The sequence below is a fragment of the Zalophus californianus genome, chromosome 10 (genome assembly GCF_009762305.2).
Source record: "Zalophus californianus isolate mZalCal1 chromosome 10, mZalCal1.pri.v2, whole genome shotgun sequence".
NCBI classification, from domain to species: domain Eukaryota; kingdom Metazoa; phylum Chordata; class Mammalia; order Carnivora; family Otariidae; genus Zalophus; species Zalophus californianus.
Window position 1 is genome coordinate 109,936,857 of NC_045604.1, and position 26,130 is coordinate 109,962,986.

Below are 26,130 nucleotides of genomic sequence, written 5' to 3' on the forward strand. Positions count from 1 at the left end.
GAATACCAGCCAATTTCCTAGTTCATTTTTCTATTTTTAAGCACATAATCTAGCTTCTAAGGAGCAAACTATGACAGTCTTCTAAATATCAGTAATTAAAAACACTTGCGTGACCCTAGACTCACCTGGCTCCCTTACTTAGCAGAAACCCTGGGAGCCGTGGGAGGAAGAAGGCTGTTTCTCAGTGTGAGGAGAGAGCCTGCAGGTCAGAACTCATCCCCAGACTGTTGAGTCTTTACAGGGAAGCACATCCCTGGCCACCACTCTGGGTTCCCACTTGGAAGAGAAATGCTCAGTACTGGGTTAAGTCCCAGTTTCAGGGCTTCTCCACCATTGGGGTCATTCCTGCTTTCCCTAGTCTCCATAGGCATGCTTTTTGACACCTTGAGGAACTCAACTTAGTAGAAGAAGACAGACACACAAACCGTTATAGTCCAAGGTAGCGAGGGTTATTTCAGAGTTAGGAACAGGGCACTACAGAAGAAACTAATGCAGCAGTGCCAGCTCTTGGTAAAGAGCCAAGTTGTGTCATTTTGGCTCTAGTCACCTGCCTCTCCATATCAGTTAAAGTGCTTCTGGAAACAAGTAGCTTTCCTACAAACTTCCCATTAGCCAGGGCCAACTTCTCCCCCTCAAGGGCATGCCGATACCCTCACTAAAAGGGAGTGTGGGAATGTGGGATTTTGACATGGAGGTGAGCACTGCCAACAGGAAGAAGTTATAAACTGACTGTTGGCTTGTCCCCAACTGTGTCTCCCCACCCCACCTTAAGTATTTAAAATCCAAGGTGTGGGGGGACACATGGGTGGCTTAGTTAAGCTTCCAACTCTTGATTTCAGCTTGGGTCATGATCTCAAGGTCGTGAGATCGAGCCCCATGTCGGGCTCCACACTGGATGTGGAGCCTGCTTGGGATTCTCTCTCTCTCTCTCCCCCAACCCCTCCCTCTCCCACCACCTCTTAAAAAAAAAAAATGGATAAAATCCAAAGTGTGTACGTAACTAAGGTTTAGGCTTACTGGCTCTTCGTTAGCCAGCTTTGTATATATAAAACATGTTATTAAGGAAGACCCTGAGTTTTTCCTCTCCTTTTTAAGCCTACAGGGACTCCTATAACAAACAGAATAATCATTTTCTAAATGGTAGGTGTCACGCACTGTGCTGGGGTGCTTTCTGTCTTATCTGTAATAATCCTCAAAACATGGTGAAGAAATTGGGTTTTCCTAATTTAAAAATGAGGTAACTGAGTCTCCAAGCAGTTGAGTACCTTATTGAGGGTCCTACAACTAATGAACTGAATGTAATTCTCGACTCCAAAGCATAGGTTCTTTTCACTCTCCAGATGTCACCAGAAGGGCTCGGCGGTCACTTGTGGGACGACATACTTAGTGCCCAGAGTACTTGTCTCTCCTCACCCTCTTCCCTGCTGTCTCAGTTCATGTGCTCTTTTCTTAGTGAAGAAAAAATGACTGCAGCCCGCATTAGAAAATGCCACAAGTGTGGGACTGGCCTCATCAAATCCGAAGGCTGCAACCGGATGTCTTGCCGCTGTGGTGCCCAGATGTGCTACCTCTGTCGAGTATCTATCAGTGGATATGACCATTTCTGCCAGCATCCTCGCTCACCGGGAGCCCCTTGCCAGGAGTGTTCGAGATGCTCTCTCTGGACCGACCCCACCGTAAGTGAATGCATGGCTGCCTGTTGCTTTGTAGGGGAAAATACTCATAAGGTAACTTACTGAAAGGGATTTTACGTATACATAACACATTGTGACTTATGAAAATATAGGAAATTACATGGACCAATAACCACAGGAAAAGAATGAGAAAGTAATCAGAAAGCTACTCCTCAGAAAAGCAGCATGCCCAAAAAGTTTATGGGCAAATTATTTAGAATAAAATTTTTCTTTGCCATCTGAAATAAGTCCCAGAGCATAGACAAGGAAAGATAGTTTTACATATAAGTTTGTATAAAGCCAGCATAATGCTCATCCCAAAAGAAGACAGAGATAACCCCCAAAAAAGAAAAATACAGATCCTTCTAACTTAATACAGGTTTTAAATTCTCTAAATAAAATATCAGCAAATAGAAACTATGACCAAGTGATTGGGGCACCTGGGTGGCTCAGTTGGTTGAGTGTCTGACTCTTGATTTCAGCTCAGGTCATGATCTCAAGATCATGAGATTGAACCCTGAGTGGGGCTCCATGCTCAGCAGGGAGTCTACTTGGGATTCTCTCTTTCTCTCCCTCCGCCCCTCTCCCCCGTGCTCAATCTCTGTCTCTCTCTAAAATAAATAAATAAAATCTAGGGGCTGGTGCCTGGGTGGCTCAGTCATTAAGCGTCTGCCTTCAGCTCAGGTCATGATCCCAGCATCCTGGGATTGAGCCCCGCTTCTGGCTCCCTGCTCAGCGGGGACACTGCTTCTCCTTCTCCAGCTCCCCCCTGCTTGTGTTCTCTCTCTCGCTGTCTCTCTCTGTCAAATAAATTTAAAAAGTCTTTTAATAAATAAGTAATAAAATAAAGTAAAATCTAAAAAAAAAAAGCCATAACAAGTGAGATTGTTCCAGAAATGCAGGGATGGTTCAATATTAAGAGTTTTATTAATGTAACTCACCATATGATAACTTTAAATGGTGAAAGACGTAATAAAATCAAATATCTATTCTTGATTTAAAGTTTAAAGAATAGTACTAGAAGGATGATTTTTTTTAAACCCATTTTTCAGAACAGTCCTTAGCATGTTTTTAATAGTGAAATACATAGAAGCATTACCAAAAAATCAAAGACTATCACTGTTTTGTTTTGGAACTGCTAGTCAGTTCAGTTAGCTAAGAGAATAGAACATAATTGCCAGTGTTAATTAGGTATCCACTGTGTTTCAGACACTGTTCTAAGCACTTTTATAAGTAATGAAGAAAGGGAAATCTATCATCTTCAGCGTGAGAAAAGACAGAGTAATCAACTGGAACAAGCTATTAGAAGCGGTAGAAAGATGTGTAGATACAAAATAAATATAAAGTCATTCACATTATATAGCAATATAAATAATAAAATATTCTAGAAATTAACTTTAACAAGAAATGTGAAAAAAAAACTGTTGAAGGACATCAAGAGATGTGAACATATAGAGAAATAATGCTTTATTCTTAAGTTTTAATATAAACTGTATCAATTCTTAAAATAATTTTTAAGTTTGAAACTCTTCTGTAAGGATAGCAGTGCAGTATGTGCCAGGATTTGTTCTACCAAAAAGAATGAGCATAAGTGAAAACCCTGCTAACTTGGAGCAAACAGAAGGCCTGAGGAAGGACACCAAAGCCCCCTGGAGGCCTGATGACAGCTTTCCCCGAGGACAAGATGACCTGATCATGGAGAAGCCTCTTGTCCCTCAGAGGGAAGACTTGGTATTGCAGATACATCACTTCAATCTAAAATCTAGACATTTGCTGCAATTCCCTTTGAAATTCAATAGGGCTTTTTTTTTTCGTTGAAAAATTGCCTCTAATTTTGAAAATGAGACTAATTTTTACTAAGCTACACTAATCAAAACCATGTAGGCTAATAACTAGATCAGAGGGACAAAATGGATTGGAGATCAAAAACACATTAAATGAGAATTTAATGTCTGATAAAAATACCTTTTTTTTTTTTTTTAAGTTTTTATTTAAGTAATCTCTACACCTAACGTGGGTCTGAAATTCATGACCCCAAGATCAAGAGTTCTGTGCTTTTCTGACAGAGCCAGCCAGGCACCTCTAAAGATACTTAAAATCACTTGGAGAAATGATAGATTCATCCGTTCTTTTATTCTTAACTATTCAGTGTTGCCAGGACTAGTCTAAGCAGAAAAGCGCTGTCATCGTGGAGTTTGCACTCTGAAACAGATCCTTTGTCTGGTTAGTGTTAGGGAGGAGCAATGAGACGAGGCTGGCCCAGGGGGGGGAAGGAGGCTGCCTTCGGATGGAGTGACCTGGGCGGGCTCTTTGGGAGGCAGCATTTGCAGAGAGGCCTGCCTGAGGAGGAGGAGCAAGGCAGGCCAGGAAACCAAACAAACGCAGCCTGTTCAGGGACCAGAAAGAAGGCTGGTGTGACTTGCAGGTAGTGAGCTAGGAGAGGCAAGTGAGAGGGGTCAGGCCCAGCCAGGCCGTGGGTTGGTGGTAACGGTGGGCACTGTTGCAGGGCTTACGTAGAGGGGTGACTTAGCCTAATTTAAGATTTCAGGATCATACTGGCTACCATGTGGAGAGAGAAACCTTCAGTAGTTCTTTTGGGACCCTGGGCTAACCTTTTGGAAATATTTCAAGAAAGCGAAAGAAAATTACTTGTATCATTCCCTAGGAAGGGAAAACCCTTCTTAGTGTTACATCGATGCCAGACTAAAAATACTTAAATCCTGTTTGGCAAAGGACACCATAAACAAAGATAAAGGTAAATGAAAAACTGGGGGAAATTGTTGTTAACATGTATATGATACAGATAAACAATATGTAAAGAGTAGTATGATTCATTAAGAAATGAATAAACATTCCTATATTAATGAGAATCAGTTTTGCTGTGAATTACAGAAAGCCCCAAAATAGCAGTGGATTAGACAAGATAGAATTTTATTTTTCCTCACATGGTAAGTACAGCATTGAACAGCCCAGGCTGTTCAGATGTGTGAGCATCTCTCATTAGTTTAGTATGGAGCTATAAAAAGTGATGCTAGGGACACCTGGCTGGCTCAGTCAGTAGAACATGTAACTTGATCTCTGGGTTGTGAGTTCAAGCCCCACATAGAATTAGGGGTAGAGTTTACCTTAAAAATATTTTTAAGTGATGCCGTATATCTGTATTTTAAAACATGGTGGAAAAAAACGTGGAGGGGTGCCTGGGTGGCTCAGTCGGTTAAGCAGTCGACTCTTGATTTTGGCTCAGGTCATGATCTCGGTGTCCTGGGATCAAGCCCTGTGTCGGCTCCAAGCTCAGCCATGGAGTCTGCTTGTGGGTTCTCTCTCCTCTCTCTACCCTTCCCCCTGCACCTGCGTGCTCTCTCTCTCTCTCTCTCTCGCTCTCGCTCTCTCTCACTCTCAAATGCATGAAAAGATTTACACATAGGGGCACCTGGGTGGCTCAGTCGTTAAGCGTCTGCCTTCAGCTCAGGTCATGATCCTAGGGTCTTGGGATCGAGCCCTGCATCGGGCTCCCTGCTCAGTGGGAAGCCTGCTTCTCCTCCTCCCACTCCCCCTGCTTGTGCTCGCTCTCTCCCTCTTTCTGTCAAATAAAACCTTTAAAAAAATAAAGAAAAGGGCACCTGGGTGGCTCAGTCGTTAAGCGTCTGCCTTCGGCTCAGGGCATGATCCCCAGGGTCCTGGGATCGAGTCCCACATCGGGCTCCCTGTTCAGTGGGAGGCCTGCTTCTCCCTCTCCCACTCCCCCTGCTTGTGTTCCCTCTCTTGCTGTGTCTCTCTCTGTCAAATAAATAAATAAAATCTTAAAGAAAAGATTTACACATAGAATACCGACAGCGTGTAGCTGGAGTCACCCAAGTTGCCACAGGGGCAAATAGTAACAAATAATTGGTGAGTGTAAATTGGGCCCGATCTGGGGCAGTAAGATATGGTGAGGACTGTGGCAAACGGGAGAGGGTGTAGGCCCTGTCCAAGGCTGCTAATCTGTTCCCAGAGATTGTCGCCAGGTGAAAGTGTACTCAGGGTTACCATGGCTTCAGATTCTCCAGAGAAGGTGGAAATCTGGACTTCAGTTTGGTATGTCCTGATTTTTAAAGATTGGCCATTAATCCAAGTATCTTTAAAACATGTTTCATGTGGGGCGCCTGGGTGGCTCAGTCGTTAAGTGTCTGCCTTCGGCTCAGGTCATGATCCCAGGATCCTGGGATCGAGCCCCACGTTGGGCTCCCTGCTCAGCCGGAGTCTGCTTCTCCCTCTCCCCCTCCCTCTGCTTGTGTTCCCTCTCTCGCTGTGTCTCTGTCAAATAAATAAAATCTTTAAAAAGATTTCCATGCCAGCACTTTATAAGCCAAAGCATAGGTCGTTAGTCATCAGACTTTACCCCTGGTTTCGAACATCTCCGATATGCCTAACAATGTCAGGTAACAGGCCGTCCCCTGTGTGTGAGAACCACAGCAAACCTCTCCTGGCCTAACCCTACCTAATCCTGGGCGCTCCCAGTTTTGAAAAGCAGTGGGTCCTCAATGGAAACCAGGTGTGTGCATGTCAGGAACTACCTCCTCACCGGGCAGAAAATTGGGCTGAGGGACCCAGGAATTGCTCTTATTCAGCAGCTCTGCCACCCACTGAGAGTCTCAGCAAGCCTTCCTCCCTGCCGCCCAGCACACCCCCCAATCGCTGAAGGAAAGGGTAGACTTTGTAAACAGGTCATCCTTCTGTTGGTTTGGTTCAGCAGAAGGAGGTACAGCCTGCAGCAGCAAGTGCTCACCAAGGTAACGCACACTGCCTTTTAGGACAGACCTTCCCCACACCTGGCAGTTCTGTGGACTCACTTCCTCAGTGCTGTGCAGCCAACATACCCAGGCTCGAGCATCTCTAGGATTTACATGAGGAAATAGGATTCTTTTTCTTCAGCGGCATCTCCTACAAAGTTCTCCCCTCCCCCTGGCCCGCTCCCCTTCCCACGTTGCGTTCCAGAAACAAAGAGCTGAGTGGAGTTACACACCAGAAGGTGTTCAGCTGCTGGCCTCTCCTCGGCCGGCGCTGTTTTCCTTTCTCTTCCCACTCATTCTTGTTCCTTCTCCTGTCGCCTCACTTTTCCTACTACACATGGAATGGGTTAAAAGTTTTTTGTGTTCTGTTACCTTGTTTGGGTGCCGTAGCATGCCACTGCCCCCTTGTTGTTGAATTGTCGTCTTCCACCCTGAGAAGGGTTCTGTATTTGCTCAAAATAAAGTTCAAAAGGAAGGTCAGGCAAATACAAATCCCTCCGATTTCCTCAGGCAGCCACAGCCAGAGATTTGGTTCCATTTGTCCCATTCCCATCAAATCTGGGATCAGCCCTGTTTCCTTGATTCTCACCAGGAGACTGATTGGATTCCAAGCCAGCATCTGTTGGGGCTTCTGAGAACACAAAGCCATTCAGAAGTTCAGGGAAACAAAGCATGTCCTGTCATCCAAGCCTGTTCTCCAGCTTAATTAACCAGCAAGGCCAGGAAGAATCTCTTCGTCCCTGCGTCCCTTCGTGGTTTGGAAGAAGTTGAGTTTTATCCCTTAATGACTAGAGATTGCCTGGGAACCCAAACAAACTCCGTATGAGAACTAAAATGAATGTAACTCAACTTCTCTGTTAATTATCAAAATGAAGCCAAAAACATTGAACCACAAGTCTTAAAAAACAAGATATCTTTTTAAAAGGAAGGACAAAAAAAGAAGCAAACCACGGTTTTCTGATTGGGGAGCAAAATGCAAAGCCACATGTTGACACATAAGTGAGCAGACGTTATTTTGCAGGGGGGTAGGTATCCTGGTGCTTGACTGGATCCAAATCCACTGCAGCCGAATGAGTGGCAGGGGCTAGCAAGGCATAGCTCATCGTTAGACGCTGGTCAAAAGAGCAGTCACCTGGCAGTCCAGATTCAAGAAGTGGGGCAGAATTCTTAACAGCATTTTTCTTCTTTAAATACAAAACAAAGTCAGTGTTTAATCTTGGGTGTTGGTTACCAGAAACTGCACAGAATTATTTTCTACAACTTGATTTTTGAATATAAAAGATTGTTTGATTCAAATAAAACCCTAGGGCTTTTACAACCAGCTTACAATTTGATACGATTACCTCTTAGCCATTTGGTCAGGAGACTTACTTATTTTTCCCAAGCCTACATTGAATTGAACCTGATGACCTGTGCTAATATTTTTAATTCTGTAATAATTCTCTAAGGCAGATGTGTCATCCCACTTCTGCAAAAACTGTGGTCCATAAACGTAGCAGGGGCTCCAGCCGAGGCTGTTTCTCTTGGCGTCTTTAAGCCACCCTCCTGCCTTCTCCCATCTGTGGCTCCAGCACCACCCAGACTAGCCCAGTGCCCAGCATCTCCCTGCGGGGGCGGGTGTACAGAGGATACCACACAACTCTGAGACCCGTGTTTAAGTGACCAGGGAAAGGAGGGACTGTTGCAGGAATGGAGGGGAGAAGAACATTTCAGAGTGGACCCAGGAGAGGCAGAAGGCTCATGGGAAAGGTAGACCAAAGGTGAAGTCGTTAACTGGATTTTGGCTATAGCATTGTTTCCTTAACTTTTTTTTTTTTAAGTAAGCTCTATGCCGGGGGCACCCGGATGGGTGTCTGCCTTCAGCTCAGGTCATGATGCCAGGGTCCTGGGATGGAGCCTTGTTATCAGGCTCCCTGCTCAGCGGGAAGCCTGCTTCTCTCCCTCTGCCTTCTGCTTTGCCTACTTGTGCGTGCACTCTGTCAAATAAATAAAATCTTAAAAATAATGTTAATAAGCTCTATACCCCATGTGAGGGTTGGACTCCTGACCCTGAGATCAGGAGTCACATGTTCTACTGACTGAACCAGTCGGGCACCCCTTTCCTTAACTTTTTAAATGTACCTTCTACAAAAGAAACTAAGGTGGTGACGTGAGCCCCCTTGTTTCATCGACGCAGCTTTCTCAGCAGCTTATTTCTGGTCACTTTTAAATATTCTCCTTTCTGTTACAACATGGGGGCAGGACCACTTTCCTGATCCGCAGATGAGGAAAACGAGATTCAGGTCACTTGGTAAAAGTGGGATGCAAGCCCAGGTCATGGACCAGATGTCAGCTCCTTTTACTCCAGAAGTCTCCACACCCTGGAGGTCACAAATTTGGCAGCTCACCAAGTAGGTGCCCACTAGGGTCCCTGAGCCCAGTGAACCAGCTGGGTCTCCATAGAGGGGTAGGACCATCACTGGACCCTTTCCCCATTGAGCCAAGTTGCCGATGTTAGAAGGGGGGGGCCTGGATCTCCAAATCTTGACAGTATCCTTGATCAGGTTTAGGTGTCACTGAGGACTTTACCAAGGAGGGTGGGAGCATGTAGATATGTGTCATCTTCGACAAATGCCAGCAGGTCCAGGCTGAGCACTTGACCCTGACAGGAGTCAAAACATGGCCATATTCCATGCTGCCTCCAGGTCCCCATGGGGGAGCTCTAGATGGAAAGGAGTTTGGGTGCTGGGTCTCTGTGACCTGTGGAGATGGCTGCAGAGGCCAGCCAAGAGCCCGGCTGTCTTTGCTCCTCCCCAGCACGTTGTCCAGCCCCCCACTGGGCCATTCCAGACCCCAGCTGCACAGCATGTGCCACTTGGGGCTGTGCCTCACCCTCCTCCCCCCAATTTCCTGTTGCAGGGGGACAGCTGGAGCTGGGGGTTAGGGTCTGGTGTTGCTCGGCGATCTGCAGCCGATCTGGGAATAATTTGAAACTAAATCCTCAGCCCTTTGGAAGCCTTTTATGAAATCATTGCAAGTTTATTAACAACAGCTGTGGCCACACATGATCTGGATCCCAGCCCCAGCCCCACCCCCAAAATCGCAGGAGGGAAGCAGCAGTTGACTTGGAATCCCCAGTCACCTTTTTAAGGGGAGGAAAGTTAAATGAAGAAAAGTCACCCATCCTTCCTCCGTGGTCACAGGAGGCTGGACAGCAGGCAAGCGGGCGGCCAGCCATGGTGATCAGAAATGTTGAAGAAAATGGGCTCAAAGGGACTTTTCAAAGCTTTGGCAAGAGCAGCCTGAGGCCAAGCGCTCACACATCTATTTTAGGGCCCTTCAGCCTGTGCTGGCAGTTACTGTCAGTGTCTGATTGGCAGAAACCTCCTCTTTCTTGAACCATTGGCAGCTTCTCCATTTCCTCCTGTCCAGACCCTGCTGCTCAGGCGGAGCTGCGAAGCTTCCTTATTGAGGGGCAGGTTACAGAGTGGAGGTTTGGGCTGGTTTTTCTTAATTAAAACCTCTCTGGCGAACTCTACCTCACTTCCTGCCAGCGACTGCCGTGCTGAGTCTGTTTTGGAGAAGCCCAGCCCCTGCCATCGGCTTCGTGCCCTCGCCGTGCTCCCCGCCTCCTCCATGTGAAGCAGGCGTGTCCAAGTCCTCCAAGTCAGGCCAACACTTTGTGTCCTGCTGAGCTCAAAGGAATTCAGAGAGAGGAAATAAAACCTTCTTCCTGTTAAGATGCAACCCACTCATTTCTTCCTTTAAAGTATTCTTCCAGATCTGCGGGGCAGTGAGACTCCACACCCCATTCTGCTGTATGTATTCCTTTATCCTCGGCACTGCATTGGGAGAGCACTGGGCCACTGTGGGTGCTGTGCATGTTCCCTTCACAGTCCTCATTGCATCTGGTTGTGGTATGTGGGCTCCATGCCCAGAGTGGCCATGGGTAGTGATAAAAAATTGCTTAGGTGGTTCTCTTGCACCCTAGCCTGGTGTTTCATTATACTCAGCTTTTTGGGTTTTTTTTAGGATTTTATTTATTTATTTGACAGAGAGCGAGCACAAGTAGGGAGGAGAGGGAGAAGCAGGCTCCCCGCCGAGCTCAGAGCCTGACATGGGGCTTAATCCCAGGACCCCGGGATCATGAGCTGAGCTGAAGGCAGACACTTAACCGACTGAGCCACCCAGGCACCCCTGTTAATAGTCAGTCTTTTGAGACCCACCCGTCCTGGGACATCTTGACCGCTGACTGGTGTCTGCTCCCTCCTATTTCAGCCTAGTCTTGCTTATATGCACATTCCATGGATCTGTGTGGAAATTTTCACCAAGATTAGGAAGGGCCGGAAAGCAGACAGAGAATGGAAGTCATTCAGGCCTACTGGATCCATCTTTAAAGCCCATGCCAAAGGCCAGATGGAGGAGTGCGGGGGGGACACATCATCCTCAGTGGCCATTCACTTAGGCCTATTGGGGTGCCCAGCGCAGTGGCTGCCAACAGAACCATCTGTTCCTCCCCGGGGAGTTTGGGTCGAGGGTCCAATTTGGTCTCCAACCTTATAGAAGGCAGAGCAGCTGGAGGGGCCCTAACTGCCCAGGCACCCTAGGGGCTACCAGCCCAGAAGGAGCAGCAGGCTCTGCACTGGTCCCGCTTTCACTTCTCACGACTCCATGATCTTCAGCATGTAACTGCTCCTCAGAGCCTGTTTCCTCGCTAGTAGAATCTCTGTTGGCCCCTCATGATTGGGAGAGACAGTGTGCGCGTGTGAGCTGGAGCCGAACACAGGGAGGTGGGACTTGAGTGTGCAGAGCACAGCCTTCCAGAAGAGAACCTCGGGGGGTTTCTGAGCGAGGTGGGGATACAAAGTGGGCAGTGGGCCAAAACATTCCCAGGAGTTCTCTCTGGAGAGAAATTACCGGTGACTTTTTTATTTGGGTGGTTTTAAACTTTTTTTCCCAAAATTGCTTTAATGTTATGAGAACCAAAACACTGGTCTTTTGTGGCAGAAAGAAAATTCCATGGGACACTGTGACATGCAAGTAAGTTGGTAGCCTCACAAGAAGGCATGTTAGGCAGGGAAATCTAGAAGTGTGTGTTCCCACTCTGGAGATGGGCTTAGTACGGCGGCCCAGTCAGAGGCAAGGGGAGACCCTGCCACTGTGAGCCAGTAAATCCTTTTGGGTCTCAGTGGTAGAGCCTGACCCGCACCTTGGGTTTCTGGCTCAAGAGGTGAGGTTTGTGGGCTCTGGAGCTCCTGACTCCGTCTGAGGGAGAAGGAAAGAGGTCATGAGAGGGATCTGCTGCTGGCTTTGTCTCAGAGGCCAGTGCCAGGGGAAGCCAGACACTGACGGATGGATCTTTTTTAAGGGATAGTATGTGCACTTCTGGGTGAGCTGACCAAGAAAAGAATTCCTAAAAATTTCCAGGGAAGTGACCCACTTATTTGCTGTGTTGGCTGTTTTTCTTCTTGAATGGAAGTGTTATGATTTGCCCTTTTCTCTTGTATTTAGTGGAAAAAGGAGATTTCGGAGTTCTGCCCATCCCAGAGAGAAGGAACCCTCTTGTATTTCAAGGAGGATAAGATGTACTCGTTCTAGAACAAGGCAGGGCCTCTGACAGTGCTCGGGGCAGGGCGGGCGGAGTTCCAGGGGCCTTGCAGTCCCTGCTGCAGAAGCTTCCAGTTCAGAAACCTGTGGTTTCTGCGGTTAAGATCTCCAGCCTCGAGAGTGGAAGGCCTGGGTTTAAACCTCACGGTGTCTGCATTTCCCAATCTGTAATCGGGGGATTCATTAATAGGGCCTAACTAGTGGAGTTGTTACGAAGATCCAGTGTCTGTGAAGTGCTTTTACAACAGGAGCTGGCACATAGTAAACCCTCAGTAAACATTAACTTCCGTTCTTGCTGTCATTGTGCTTGGCACTTTGTAAAAGTGAGATCATTTGCTTCTCACAGTAAACCTGCTGTGAATGGGCTCCAGGTCAGGTTGTGGAAGGTAACAGGGTCCTCAAGCCCAGCTCTGTGGAGCCCCAGAACTGGAGCTGTTCTCATCACGCCAGCACCCTGTCCGTCAGGAAGTCAGGGCTGCTTGAAGATAAGACTTGCCGCGGCCGGTCGCTCTGTCACGCCTGGATTTCCTGTGGGTGACTCAGCCCTTTCCGGGGGTGCTGGAGGTCAGGTACTTCGGTGACCTGGCCCCTGCACCCGGCTCTCTCATCTGCTTTCCTCCTATTATTCCCCACTTCCAGCAGCCTAGGTGTGTCCTAGATTTGCAGAGTGGCAAGCCTTTTTTGCAGGTGTCCTGGTTCGCCATGAATGATGATGCTTGGGGGCACCGAGAATGTTTCCCAAGGGAACTCACCTCCAGAAAGGCCTCGGGAGCCCATCTGTCCCTCGAGCCCAAACCCAGAGGGACCAGTCTTCATGTTTTATCTCAAAATCAACCTTAAAGCTTGCCACATTCACTCTCTTTATTAACATTTTTTTAATTATGGTAAAATACGTATAAAATAAGATTTGCCATTTTTAAAGTGTATGATTCAGTCTGCCTTCACTCTTGACTTGAGGAGCTTTAAATGCTTAAGAGAGGGGTGCCTGGGTGGCTCAGATGGTTGAGCGTCTGCCTTCGGCTCAGGTCATGATCCCGGGGTCCTGGGATTGAGTCCCGCATAGGGCTCCTTGCTCAGCAGGGAGTCTGCTTCTCCCTCTCCCTCTGCCTCTCCCCCTGCTTGTTCTCTCTCTGTCTTTTTCGCAAATGAATAAATAAAATCTTTTTAAAAATAAATAAATAAATAAAATGCTTAAGAGAAATTGCTTGGGAAGGAACCCCCGCCCCAGATGAAGTAAGAAATCTTCACCTTAGAGTCTAACATGTTTGGCTAAAGATGTAATTTAAAAATATATTGAAAAGCGTTTTCATTGTTAGTTTCTAAACAGTGTCCTGTGATTCCAACCAATCGGAGGAAGTTGAAATCTGAACCATCTGATCCTTAATCTAGCTGCAACTGACAGTTTACTCAGTGGCCCTAATTAATACAGTCAGGAAGCCCAGCACCTACCCTATGAAGAAGCCACAGAGGCAAGTGTTGGGGGCATCTCCCAGTCTCTGCCACTTTTTCTTGAAGCTTCTCATCTTTTTAAAAATCTTTATTTCTGCTGTTTCCCATGACCTTCCTGCCTTTAATAGTTGAGCACTCTTCGCCAAGTCCTTTACATACTGGAGGTCATTCCAGCCTTACAATAGCCCATTTTACAGGTGAGGTATCTTGCAAGACTCAGACATTCAAGTTGCTTAGTGGAAGGTACCACAGAGCCCCTGCTCTCCCACCTGACAGTTTTCTGGATAGCTTTTTTTTTTTTTTAAGATTAAAAATCTTTTTTTCCTGGACCTTCCACTGGCACCAAAATGAAGAGGTTTGTCAGCTCCTCCTCTAGATAATTGGTAGAACGTATCTTTATATTCACATGGAGACCTTCAGAGTGTGCCCACCAAACTGTACTGAATTATCCGAGCCCTTTGCGTCGGTTGGTTAGTGTTTCCTTCGTACGGGAATCCATTCCCTCCTTTGGAATTTTCACAGAGAGGCTAGATGACTGGGTCTTGGGGTTTTTATTTTATTTTTTTATCTTTTTTAAATAATTTATTAGAGAGAGAGAGCACGAGAGGGGGGAGGGTCAGAGGGAGAAGCAGACTCCCTGTTGAGCAGGGAGCCCGATGTAGGACTCGATCCCGGGACTCCAGGATCATGACCTGAGCCAAAGGCAGTCGCTTAACCAACTGAGCCACCCAGGCGCCTGGTCTTGGGTTTTTAATGGAGAATTTGCATGTGTTAACCTGGGAGACAGACATGGTGCCCTCGAGGGTTCCTCTTGGCACTTGGCAGCTCTCTCCTTTTCCTCTTGCTTTGTTGAGAACACCTGGCAGGGTGAGGCTGAGAAAGATTTATGTGTTAAGAATTTCCAAATGTGTTGGGCCACCTGTGGCCGAGTCGTTGGGCATCTGCCTTCGGCTCAGGTCATGATCCCAGGGTCCTGGGATAGAGTCCCACATCAGGCTCCCTGCTCAGTGGGAAGCCTGCTTCTCCCTCTCCCACTCCCCCTGCTTGTGTTCCCTCTCTCGCTGATGTCTCTCTCTGTCAAATAAATAAAATCTTAAAAAAAAAAAAAGAATTTCCAAATATCAGGAAGGATGCGGAATCTAGAGACCATTGAGTTAGTTTAGTTCCACCATTTGGCGACTGAGGGTTGGAGAACATGAGCGAATTTAGCAGGGTCTCCTGCTATTGCCCACAGAGCCCACAGCCTCCAGCGACTCTGTCCTAAGGTTTTTTTTTTTATCTACCAAACAAAGGGAATATATTACATAAATATTTACTTATTCCATCAGTATGACTTAGTCTCCTTGTTGATCAGAAGTTTAACCAGTAAACTTAGAACAGTGTCTAGCACTAGCAGATGTCCAATACACGCTGATTAAAAGCTATTCCCGACTTGAGTCCTCGAGGTTCGTCGTAACTATATGGTGAAATCCCTGACTGCTGTCTTGGCGGTGACATTAATAATGTGCTAAGTAAACACGCACACCGTCCTCCGCTGAGGTGGGACCGCCACACTCTCCACTATCCAGGGAGGGTCTCCACTATCCAGGGAGGGTGCCCTCTCCAGCTCACATGCTCTTTTCTGTGGTCCTCCGTTCACATTTCACAAGTTCCCTGGTGCCATCAGTTGGTCAGAGCTGTCACTGAAACTGTTCCAGCCCAGGACACACCTGGCCACATGGGGAGGCTCCAATGCCTTGTCTAGGAAACACCTCAAGTACTGGGACTGCCGCTGTGCACCAGTGCCCTCCTCACACTTCTCCCCAGCTTGACTGCTCTTAATTCCTGGAGAAGCAGCTGGAAGACCCCAGGCAAGAAGCCTGCCTGTCATTCAGTTCAAATCCACGCAGTTGGTGATGTTCCACTCCGTTCATCTCGCTCCTAAACTGCTGTGCCCTTCCTCCTGCATGAGGGCCCCCACCCCAACCCCCGTTCAACTGGCAAGATGCAGCTCCTACAGCCCACCAGCTGTCTAGAAGCTAAAGGCCAGCTTCAGGGCTCAGCTGGCCTGAGTAGACCTTTGTCCACCTGAGGTCAGAGAATCAGTAAGACTCTGCTGGGCTTTGCACAAAAGGGGTGCGCTGCTCAGAGTTCATGGACTCTGGATCTGAAACTTTTCGGGCCATTGCTTCTCGGCCTTTTGTCCTAAGATCAAGTGTGAAACTTCTCAGGCCCTGCCCGCCCCAGACCCACCCCCTTCCCAAACCCTTGGGTTATCAGTCTGCCCACCCGAGCTGCAGAAGGTCCTCTGCCTACTTACTTTACAGCTGAGGGAACAAAGCAGGCTCCTGCCCCTCCCCCAGGTGGCCACCACCATGCACAATCCCATGCCTCAGCCACAGCATTTCAGGTGGGCTTCCTCAGGGGAGCCTCATCCACTGACGAAGCAAGGAGACCTCAGGGTCTGGGAATAAGTAGTCTGCTGACTGGCAGCAAGCTGCCCTCCACTGGGTCCCAGTGGGGTGTCAGCACGGCATGGAGCTGGTTGGAGCAAGCTCACCATCTTGTTGCTCTTCTTCTAGGAAGATGATGAGAAGCTAATTGAGGAGATCCAGAAGGAGGCTGAAGAGGAGCAGAAGAGAAAGACTGGAGGCAAGCACTCCCCCAGCAGGGGCCCCATGCCTGGAGCGATCCCTGTGGGGGCGGGGGGCTGGGGGCGGGCCCGGAGCACTCCCACGGGGGCGGCGGGAGGGGGCGGCTTCATGGCTGGCCCTCTGCCCCGCCGGGGCTGCCCAGGCATCTGTCCAGCTCCCTGTGGCAAGAGGCTGTGAAGGCGTAGGAGAGTTTCAGTATCCCCTTGATGGTCGGGGGGTCCCGAGCGATGGGTTTGAGCTTAAGAGGCAGACAGAACCCACACTGGACTAAAAAGACAGTAGGCCCACCCTGGCCTCTCTGAGGTGACAAAGGAATGAAATGGAGTTTCTGGGAGTGGCCCCCAGGCCCTGGCTCTGAAGGAAAGTCTCCCATGGAATCCGCCACCCTCCAGGGCGATCACTGAGTTAACACTTGACAGCTGAGGGGGGTTGGTGCACATGCACACGTTCATTGGCCTTATTGTGGCCTGGCCTCATGCTCTGGGCTCTCAGCTTGGGGCACGTGGGACTGAGGTCAGGATATGCAGCCCTGGTCCCAACCCACATGAAAGCACGGTTGGTTTTGTTTTCTGTACTAAATCCCATGTCCTGTTCAGAGAACACCTTCAAACGCATCGGGCCCCCCTTGGAGAAGCCTCCAGAGAAAGTCCAGAGGATTGAAGCCCTGCCGAGGCCCGTCCCACAGAACCTGCACCAGCCACAGATCCCCCCCTATGCCTTTGTGCACCCCCCCTTCCCCCTGCCGCCTGTCCGGCCCATGTTCAACAACTTCCCTCTCAACATGGGCCCCGTCCCAGCGCCCTACGTGCCCCCTCTGCCCAATGTGCGCGTCAACTACGACTTCGCTCCCGTCCACGTGCCACTGGAGCACAACCTGCCTATGCACTTTGGACCACAGCCACGGCATCGCTTCTGACAGCTCTGTGTCCTGCCTCCTCCCCAGAGCCCCGCCGCTGAGCAGCCCAGCCTGTGCAGGGCCGGGGTACCGTAGATTCCCACCTCGCCCCCAAGGCCATGCCTTCTGAATAGGGATTGTGCACTTGGCTCTCAGAAGGATAGGCTGGCTTTTTTCCTGCTTCTTCCTGGGAAGGGCTACTGTCCCTTGAGCGGCCGGCAGGCCAGTGCCCTCAGGTGCCTGTAAAAGGATTGGTCTGGCACTTGCTGGACCGGTGATGAGGGGGCAGTAGGGCCTCCCTGGAGAGCTCCACTGTCCGAGCAGTGGTGCAGGGACCCTCACCACAAGGTAGCCCATCTCTGTCAGCCCTGTCCCTGCAGACAGTGATGAGGGAAGTGTTTGTGTCTGTCCCCTCCCTTCCCCCTGGGAGACCTCACAAGTCTCTCAGGTAACCACGTAGGCCTTCCTTACCGCAGTACAGTCTGATTGGTGATACAGCTGAAGTCCCAGTTGGAGGGAGTTAGGGGGTTTGGAGAGAGCTAAGCCATCTGAACCATGTTGTGAAGGCTGGATTCTCCCCCCACCCCCACCCCAATACTGCAGCCCACCCAGAGTGAGTGCACCCTGCTGCTCCAAATCAGTTGGTCCCAGTGAGGCGGTGGCAGAACCGTGTCCCCAGGCCTGGGGGCACTGCTCAGGGTGGGGAGGCTGCAGACTGTATTCTCCAAATCCAGAACCCCAGGCCGCCGCCACCGTGACTGTTGAGGTCTCTTCTTGTCCTTGGCCCACTCAGATGAGACCACAGAGAGCCATCTCATCTCATGCTATCAGTTCTGTTTTGTAGTTTAAAGAAATACTTGCCATTTACTCACTTTGAACTTACTGGGTTTTCTGTGGGCTACTAGAGTTTCTCTCGTTCAGTCTCTAGAAAGTCAAATCAGTTACGCCACACCAGGCAGCCAATGAGTGCTGGATGGTCCTGAATCTTGCCAAACAAAAGGTCCTTTCGAGGTGGCTGTGACAGGCTTGGTCGCTCTCCCAGGTAGCCCAGTTGTCAGGTAATGAGCAGCTTCTACCCTAAGGTTTGGTGGTGGCAGTGGGTTTCCATGGGGGAACAGAGGACCCAGACTACACCCGGCACCCACCCGTGGAGCTGCCCCTTCCCACGGCCAGGTGAGTCTAGCTCCGGGTCGTCACGGGGGTCCCTGCCCCTTCCCACTCACCTTTCCCTGTGCAGCCCCAGCCCACCCAAGGCTCTGCCCCATCACTAGCCACCGCTGTGCAGAGCAGAGGCCTCCACGGGGAGTGACCCTGCCTGGCTGCCCAGTATTGGTCTCTGTCACTGCTGCTATATCTCTGTCGTCTGTGGGGTTCCCAGAAGTTCCCAGCACCTGTACACAGACCTCAGAAGGGTGAGCCTAATGACCAACCCCCCATCTCTAGGGACCATGCCCCAGGACCATGCATTCTTGTGTGCAGGCACCCACTGCCATCAGTTTCTCGTGTATTTCAAGGATTAAAATGGAGAGAAATCTGCTAAGTTGCCCATTCTTCCTCCTGCTTTTCCTCCAGGGGAGGGCTTTGCAGAGTCGTCTGGGCGTGGGGCGAGACACACGAGGAGGGGCCTGCACCTCCAGGAGCCTGAATGGCAGTGCCTTGGGAGAGCCCTGCTGGGGGTGTACTGCAGGGTACAGTGACAGGTTTAAGTACCTTTACAACATGGTCCCCGTGCATCCCCAAGATGGGGAGGGTCTCAGAGCAGTTGAGCTTCCAGCGGACGTCCCACCAAATGGACACACCAGAACCTCCTGGGCCCCCTGAGCCAGTTCATCCAAGGAGGGAACAAACCAGTCCACCTCTGCCCTGTAGCCAGGGCACAGGGTTCCGTGGAGTGCTTTGGGCAGCCGAAAGGGTAGGCCCCAGGTGGGTGGCATGTGAAGATCCCCTGGCACAGGAAAGGAAGAGACCAGAATAATTGGTTTCCCCCAAGGCCAAACTGAGGACTTGCCATTTGAGATGAATTCTGGCTATTTCTAGCCACACGTAGCTGCTAGGGATCTGAGGGCCCCCGGTTTCTGACGATCCTCCTTGAGCTGGACTGTGGAACAGCTCCCAGGCCCGCAGCAGCACAGTTGCTATTTGGGGGAAGGTCGTTGCCACGAGTTCTGATGCTAGCATGAGGTCTCACCTGTCTGTGAAGTGACCCTCTAGGTTCCTGTGTCCCAGAGGACCCCAGGCTTCTTGAGAAGCAGACTGCACTAGTGAGAGTTCAGGGGAGAGGGGGCCTTAATCCTCTGACAAGCCAGCAAGTGGCTGCAAGGTATGAGGACAGGAGACCCACAGAGACCAGCCAGTGGCAGGGACAAGGCAGGAATCCCAGAGGCAGCCTGGCACCTTACCCTCTCTGGGCCACAGTGTTTGCTCCCCCAAGCCAGAGACTGCCCAGCAACAGTCCTGTTCTACTTGCCTTAAACTGGAGAGAGGAATCTAGTATTTGCACTTAGCAAAAGATTTTAAAACCTAAAAAAATAAAAAGTGTGCATGACCTGTCACTTTGTATAAAAATAGCAAAAATGATTAGTTTATTAAATTTTTTTCTGTACCTTCTGGTAGTAAAATACATCAAAATAATTCTGTTTAAACTACTGTGTGTAAAAAGCCTGTATCATATGTAACTTGGACTTTTTGTAAATAAATGTTTGTGCACTATGTTCCGTCCGGTTTTGTCTGTCCACACGGCACTACCGGGCAGGCCCCCCCGCCCCCATGAAGTTACAGGGGCTGTGCACACAGGCGACAGATTCCCGGGGAGTGATTGGGCCTACGTTGCCACTGCTCCCTGGGAGCGGACAGCTGCCACCGGAGAGCTGCGAGGAGAAGTGAGACCCCCATCTCCCCTCCCCAGAAGGAAGATCAGGTGATGTCTCATGCTGACCCTGCTTGGGTGGCTACCGAGGCCCACTTGGGCACAAGGGGGGTTTTTTTGTTGCTTTTTGGCACAGAATGCCCTTCCAGAAAGTGCTCAACCCTCTTCCAGGCCTGGGCAGCAAGCCACCACCTGGCCTGGAGAGTGATCTGCAGAGGCTGGACCAGGCGAAGGTTGGGTGAAATGGGAGGAAGAGGGAGGAACGAGCTCGTTCCTCCCTCCAAGACCAGGAGATCAGGTTCCTGAGAACAGTGTGTCTGACTGGGGCCACCTCCCTCGGGCCCAGCCCTCCCCGTCAGAATCCCCAGCAGCCCTGCTGTGAGCCAGGCTGGCAGACCCCAGCACCCTTGGGCTCAAACTGCTCAACGTTCTGATAAAACGTGGGCTCTCCTGTCCTGCCATTTGCAGCTTTATTGAGTGATGAGTGTTTGTTTGTTTGTTTGTTTTTGCACTTCTGAAAAAAGCGTACTGAAATAAATCCAAGACAGAAGTTACCTGCATTCCCAGGGTCGTGAATTCAAGCCCCATGTTTGGCGTGGAGCCTACTTATAAAAAAAAGTGATTCTGCACCTTTCAAAATGGGACTTTTCTCCCTTTGCAACCCGGAGCGCCCCCCGGGTCTGATTGGTTCTCTTTGTGCCATCCTGATGGAAGATTGGGGTGCTTCGCACTTCCCGCCGCCCTTCCACACCTCAGTGAGCACCCGCTTGGATATTTCAAAGGATGTATTTTCCAGGAGCAGAGTTGTGCATAAAGGATGGGGGTGAGGGGCACCTGGGTGGCTCAGTCGTTAAGCATCTGCCTTCGGCTCAGGTCATGATCCCAGGGTCCTGGGATCGAGTGCCGCATCGGGCTCCCTGCTCCGCGGGAAGCCTACTTCCTCTCCCTCACCCCCTGCTTGTGTTCCTGCTCTCTCTCTCTGTCATATAAATAAAATCTTTAAAAAAAAAAAAAAGGGATGGGGTGTGTATTTCTATGTCTTTTGCCATATTTCTTGACAAAGCAGTGTCAGCCCACCCGTCCTGGGCTGTGTTCTCACCCTTCATTGGCACATCGTTGTTGCCACGGTCCCTCAGCTGTCCTAAGACCTGTCTCCTGAAATCTGACCTCATGGGGACACTTGAATGGACACATCTTCCTTTAGAAGGAACTGCTGTTTAGGTCAGGTGCATTTGTAATTGCACTGTCCAAACTTACTTTCCATCCTTAAAGTGACATATATGTATACACATTGGCCACTTACAAATGTTTTTTTTTAAAGATTTATTTGTTTATTCATTTGAGAGAGAATGAGAGAGAGAGAGAGAGAGAGCACATGAGAGGGGGCAGGGTCAGAGGGAGAAGCAGACTCCCCGCTGAGCAGGGAGCCAGATGCAGGGCTCGATCCCGGGACTCCAGGATCATGACCTGAGCCGAAGGCAGTCGCTTAACCAACTGAGCCACCCAGGCGCCCCACAAATGTTTTAAAAGAGAAAAAATTTGAAAACAAAAGGATCAAGACAAAAGTGCTTTGTTATCCGAAGGTAGCTACTGATACTTTTTTTTTTAAGATCTATTTATTAGAGAGCAAGCAAGGGGGGGAAGGGGCAGAGAGAATCTCAAGCTGACTCCCCATTGATTGCAGAACCAAATGTGGGGCTCAATCTCACGACCATGAGATCATGACCTGAGCCGAAATCAAGAGTCACATGCTTACCCCAATGAGCCACGCAGGCACCCCTACTGATAATATTTTATTGATGTATTTCCTTCCAGGTCGTTCCGCTCTGTGATATATATATTGTCTCAAAACCGGTAAACCAGATGTGCAGGTTTGCATCCTATCATGAGCATTAGCAAGGTATGAGCAAGGGCTTCCAAAATACCATTTTTAATTAACTCCTCCTTTTAGAACCTCTTGCTGCAGGCTTGTAAGCCTTCTCTTTGGGCTTCTTGGGATCACGTTTCTGCAGGCTGGTGCCCAGCTGCTCCTGTCCAGCCTGCTGTTCTTTGTTCTCATGACCCCTGGGGGGACGTGGCCCCACCTAAGGCCCCATCTGTGGGTCTTCCCTCTCAGGATTAAGTCGGAAGCAACTCCTCTCCTTGCTTCCTCCCCCTTCATCAGCACGTCTTGGCAGGCAGGCCAGAACTGATCACCTCCTCGGCTTGGCTTTGACCTAGGTGATGCCAGTTAAGACCCTCACGAGAGGGGCGTGGAGCCAGGGCCACCAGGATCACCGGGACCTGCCTCTTCCCTAAGTGGGGGTGGTGCACTGGGCCCGAGGCCATTCTGTGGATTCTGCAGGTGCAGCGCTGTGGGGCCACGGGGAGGGTCACTGAACCCAGCTGCTTGAAGCAGAGTGGGGACAATTACAGCACCGAGAAAGCCGGAAAAGAGCTTGTTGTCAGGTCCCCTTCCCGCTGCCCTTTGGCATCCACTCCCAGAGGCGGGTCCGGCTTCAGACCCAGGCACATCCCCGGGTGGCTGCCCCTCACCACTCCGCAGGTCCAGTCCCCCTGTCCACCCGCCCTCGGTGCATCTGGGACTGTGCCGAGCCCCGTGCAGGAATCTCCGGCACGTGTGCCCCATGCGGCCGTGTGTGTGCCCCAGGTGGGAGCTGCCTGGGCTGGACCCGCCACTCGACTGGGCAACAAGAGGCGGCTGGGGACAGGACGTGGTCGGGGTGGCCCAGGAAGGCAGCATGGTGTCCGGAGCCAAGGTTGGGGCCCCAGCCTAGCTCCTTGTACTCGCCTAGGGCTTGACCACACGCAGGCTGCAGGGCTGGTGTTGCTGGTGGTTCCTGGGAATCTGCATTTTCAACAGCTCTTCAGTGTTGGGATCACTGCAGGGCCTTGGCAGAGTCCTGGGGGAAGTTTGGGAAGAGGCTGCTGCCTGGCCTCCAGGTGGGGAGCCTGATGGGCGGGAGCACATCTGGGAGGATTCCGGAGAGTCCCAGCGGGGACTTGCAGAGAGAGGAGGCTCACGCTGCCACTCAGGCCCTGTCACAGCAGAGCGGGTGCAACGGGGGGCCAGGGTGGTCTGGGGCCAAGTGCAGAGGCCATGTCTCCGGTCCCGATGGTGCGTCTGTCAGTGAGGCATCGGACTGCCGTTGCAGTCCTGAAGGCCTGTTTATGGCGCACTGGGCCAGGCCGGGGCCCCGAGCGCCACCCTGATTACAGGACAGGCAGAGGGGCAGCCGGGGCAGCAGGGGAAAACCATGGGCTGGGAGTAGAGCTGGTGCCCCCGCAGGAGGACCCGGAACTGGGCTAAAGTGCCCACCTGCAGGCATTCTCAGACCTTTCTCCAAACCTTGTCGCGGGCCCTCCGGTTCCTCTGGGTCCCCTGGGAGCAGCACCCTGCGTCCGTGCTGTCCAGGCACTGTCCCTCCTTCCCTCCCCTCAAAGCCCCCTGCCTTCCCCTCCTCCAGAGCCAGCCTGCTCCCTGCTTCTCCGGTCTCTCATCTACTGCTGCATAAAACCACAGCCCACAGGGCCGCCTGTGTGGCTCAGTTAAGCGTCAGCCAGCCCTGAGTTGGGCTCCCTGCTCAGTGAGGAGCCTGCTGCTCTCTCTCCCTCTGCTTCCCCCCAACCCCCCACTCGTGCTCTCTCTCCCCTCTCTCTCCCGCCCTCTCCCTCTCTCCTTCCCTCTCCCGCTCTCAAATAAATAAATAAATAAAGTCTTTAAAAAGGGGGGTGGAGCACAGCCCACGGTGGCAGCTTGGAAAGCCCGGAGGAGCTGATTCTGACAGCACTGCAGGTTGATGGGCTCAACCAGGCAGCTCTGCTCTCAGCAGGAGTTCAGCTGAGACTGCAGCCCCCAGATGGCCTCCCCGAGGGCTGCTCTGCCCCAGCCTCTCCTCACTCATGGCCATGGCCCAAGCTTCCCTCCAGCAGGACACTGACCTCCAAGAAGCCGGCCCTAAGTGGGCACAGGAGCCACCCACTTGGATCCTCCTGACCAAACCCAGCCACGGGACACGCCGGTGGGAGAAGCCCTGGCCTCTGGAGCGGTGACGGAACCACAAACCACCACTGCTGGCTTGCCCTGAACCAAGCCCTGGGCGAGTGGCATTCACAGCCTGGGGGAGGGGGGCTGTGCCCCTGTGCCCAACACATCACAGCAGGGAGACCAAGGCCAAAGCCTTCTCAGGGGGCTCTCAGTCTCTCCTTTCTCTGCCCCAAGTCTGGTTCTCCCCTGTCTCCTCATTTCTGTCAAGATTGAGGCCACTTACCAAAATATACCCATGATAAAAAACAAGCAGAAAACTGAACTGGAACAAAAGCAAAGCTACAGTATTAAACACACCGCAGAAAGTGGGGCTCTGAAGTCAGGAGGCCTGGCCCCCTTCCCGGCAGCTCACATGGAGAAGCACATGAGTTATAAGGGTCACCGTGTCCATAGGGTGAACACGTGCCCAAAGCTCCAAGGAAGGATGCTCCGCAGGCGGCACACATCTCCGTGACCTGCTGGAGGCCCTGATGGGCTTCGGGGGCCACCCACTGGGGCTCTAGGGAGGCCTGGGCCTGGGGCTCAGAGTGGACGGCCCACATGGCTCCCCCGCCCGCATGGCCACCCTCACCTGCTCAGCCTCGGACCTCTGGCGACTCTGATGCCTCCCCCACAGACATCTCCTTTGTCTCGCTTCTGATGGGGAACAAAGCCAAAAAGGAAGCCTGGAACATCCTGGAGGCCGGGGACACTGAAGGACATGCGGGCACACGGTTCCTGCTCAGCTGTGCTGTTCCCCGGCTGTGAGCCGTGGCCCAGTCCTCTGTGCCTGTCCTTCCAAGACACTGGCCATCTCAGGCCCGTTCTCTACTGTGGAACAGTCTCCACCGGGCCTGCCTTCCCTGAGGACCAGGAGCACCATTCAGCTCAGCTCTGCGTTTCTGGCACCCGGTCAGGGCCCGGGGTGCTCAGGAAATAGTGGTTGGAAAAATAAATCTGTGAAATGAGACCAAAAATACAAAAATACCCCCCCCTCAGAAAGGGGTCTGCAGGACACTCAGTGAGCTACTGTAGGCGAAGACACAGTGTGACCTACGATAGCCACACAAATGTCAGCTTCATTGTGTTTGGAATCAGAAAATGTGAGCGAGTGCTTTTTCCACCTGCTAGCTGGAGCCTCAGTTTCCCCATCTGTAAAAGGGAAGGGTTGGGCTGGGTAGCCTGAGTGGCAGAAGCCTGGCAGAGACTGGTGGCCTCCCTGCGTGGAGGAGACAGACCTGAGAACTTGGGGAGGCCGAGGATCCACAGGGCAAAGGTGCGAAGGATGAGGAAGCAGCCGGACAGGCTGCTCGGGGTCTGCAGATGGGGGCCTTCTGGGGAGGCCCTGGGGCCAGGTGGGGAGCAGCCGGTCACAGCATGGGCCACTGTGGAGCTCCTACAGGCCCACCTGCAGCTGCAGGGACCAGGGACCAGCTCTTGGGGAAGACTTTATCTGGGGCCCTGGGAGATGTGGTGGCTTTTATTTATACCCCCCAAATCTGCCAGTGGTTCTCTGGGGAAGAAGGAAGCCAAGTGGGCAGGAGGAAGAGGTGGAGAGGCCCTGCCCAACTTAGGTGCTCCCCATTAGCATGGACTAACCCATAGGAGGTGACCCTTGCACTCCTGACCTATGCAGCACACTTCCTTTCACCTCGGCCTGGCAAGTAGCTTCCAGAATGATTCCATCCAGGAGGGGAAGAACGTGAAGACACACTCATCCAACAGCTGGGCACGGTGGGGAGGGTCTTTGGGGAGGCGATCTGGCCCCATCTATCAAAATGTCAAGTGACTTAAGAATTGCCCTTCCAGAAATTTCCCCCAGAGCCTTGTAAAGCGTCTCCGGCCCACCGTCGTTCCACTCAGCAGCATGTGCTGCCCAGAACGAGGGAGAACGGACGTGAGTGTCCGTGACTGGGGCAGAAGGTGGACTGGATGGGATGGGACAGGGTAAACCTCGAGAAGCCAGAGCGAGCTCTACCTGCGCAGGTAAGGAAAACACACGTGTGTCAGGTGACAACTGAAGGGAGGGGGCCATGGGAACACATGATCCCAAGTGTGCAAAAAAGCAAAATACAACCCCCGGCTCCCTGTTGCTGGAAATGTAAAGTGGTGCAGCCACTATGCAAAACAGTGTATGGAGGTTGCTCGAAAAAACGAAGTTGGAATGACCATATGAAGTAGCAAGGCCACTTTGGGGTGTAAACCCAAAAGAACAGAAAGCAAGGCCTCAGA

At 51.0% G+C, this 26,130-nt stretch overlaps 1 protein-coding gene across 6 annotated transcripts in view; it reads left to right on the plus strand.

Annotated features, from left to right (window-relative positions):
* Positions 1-20,363, plus strand: part of RNF216 (ring finger protein 216) — a 151,147-nt gene extending 130,784 nt beyond the window's left edge. For 3 of the 6 annotated variants that reach the window (XM_027610514.2, XM_027610518.2, XM_027610520.2), the window contains exons 15-17: positions 1,454-1,676; positions 16,039-16,108; positions 16,707-20,362. In XM_027610514.2, the coding sequence (XP_027466315.1) occupies positions 1,454-1,676; positions 16,039-16,108; positions 16,707-17,026 (613 nt within the window). In that variant the 3' untranslated portion in view covers positions 17,027-20,362. Of the gene's footprint in view, positions 1-1,453; positions 1,677-16,038; positions 16,109-16,706 lie in introns of all 6 variants that reach the window. The other 3 variants (XM_027610516.2, XM_027610515.2, XM_027610517.2) reach the window with 1 other exon arrangement.
* The last annotated feature ends 5,767 nt before the right edge of the window (positions 20,364-26,130 follow it).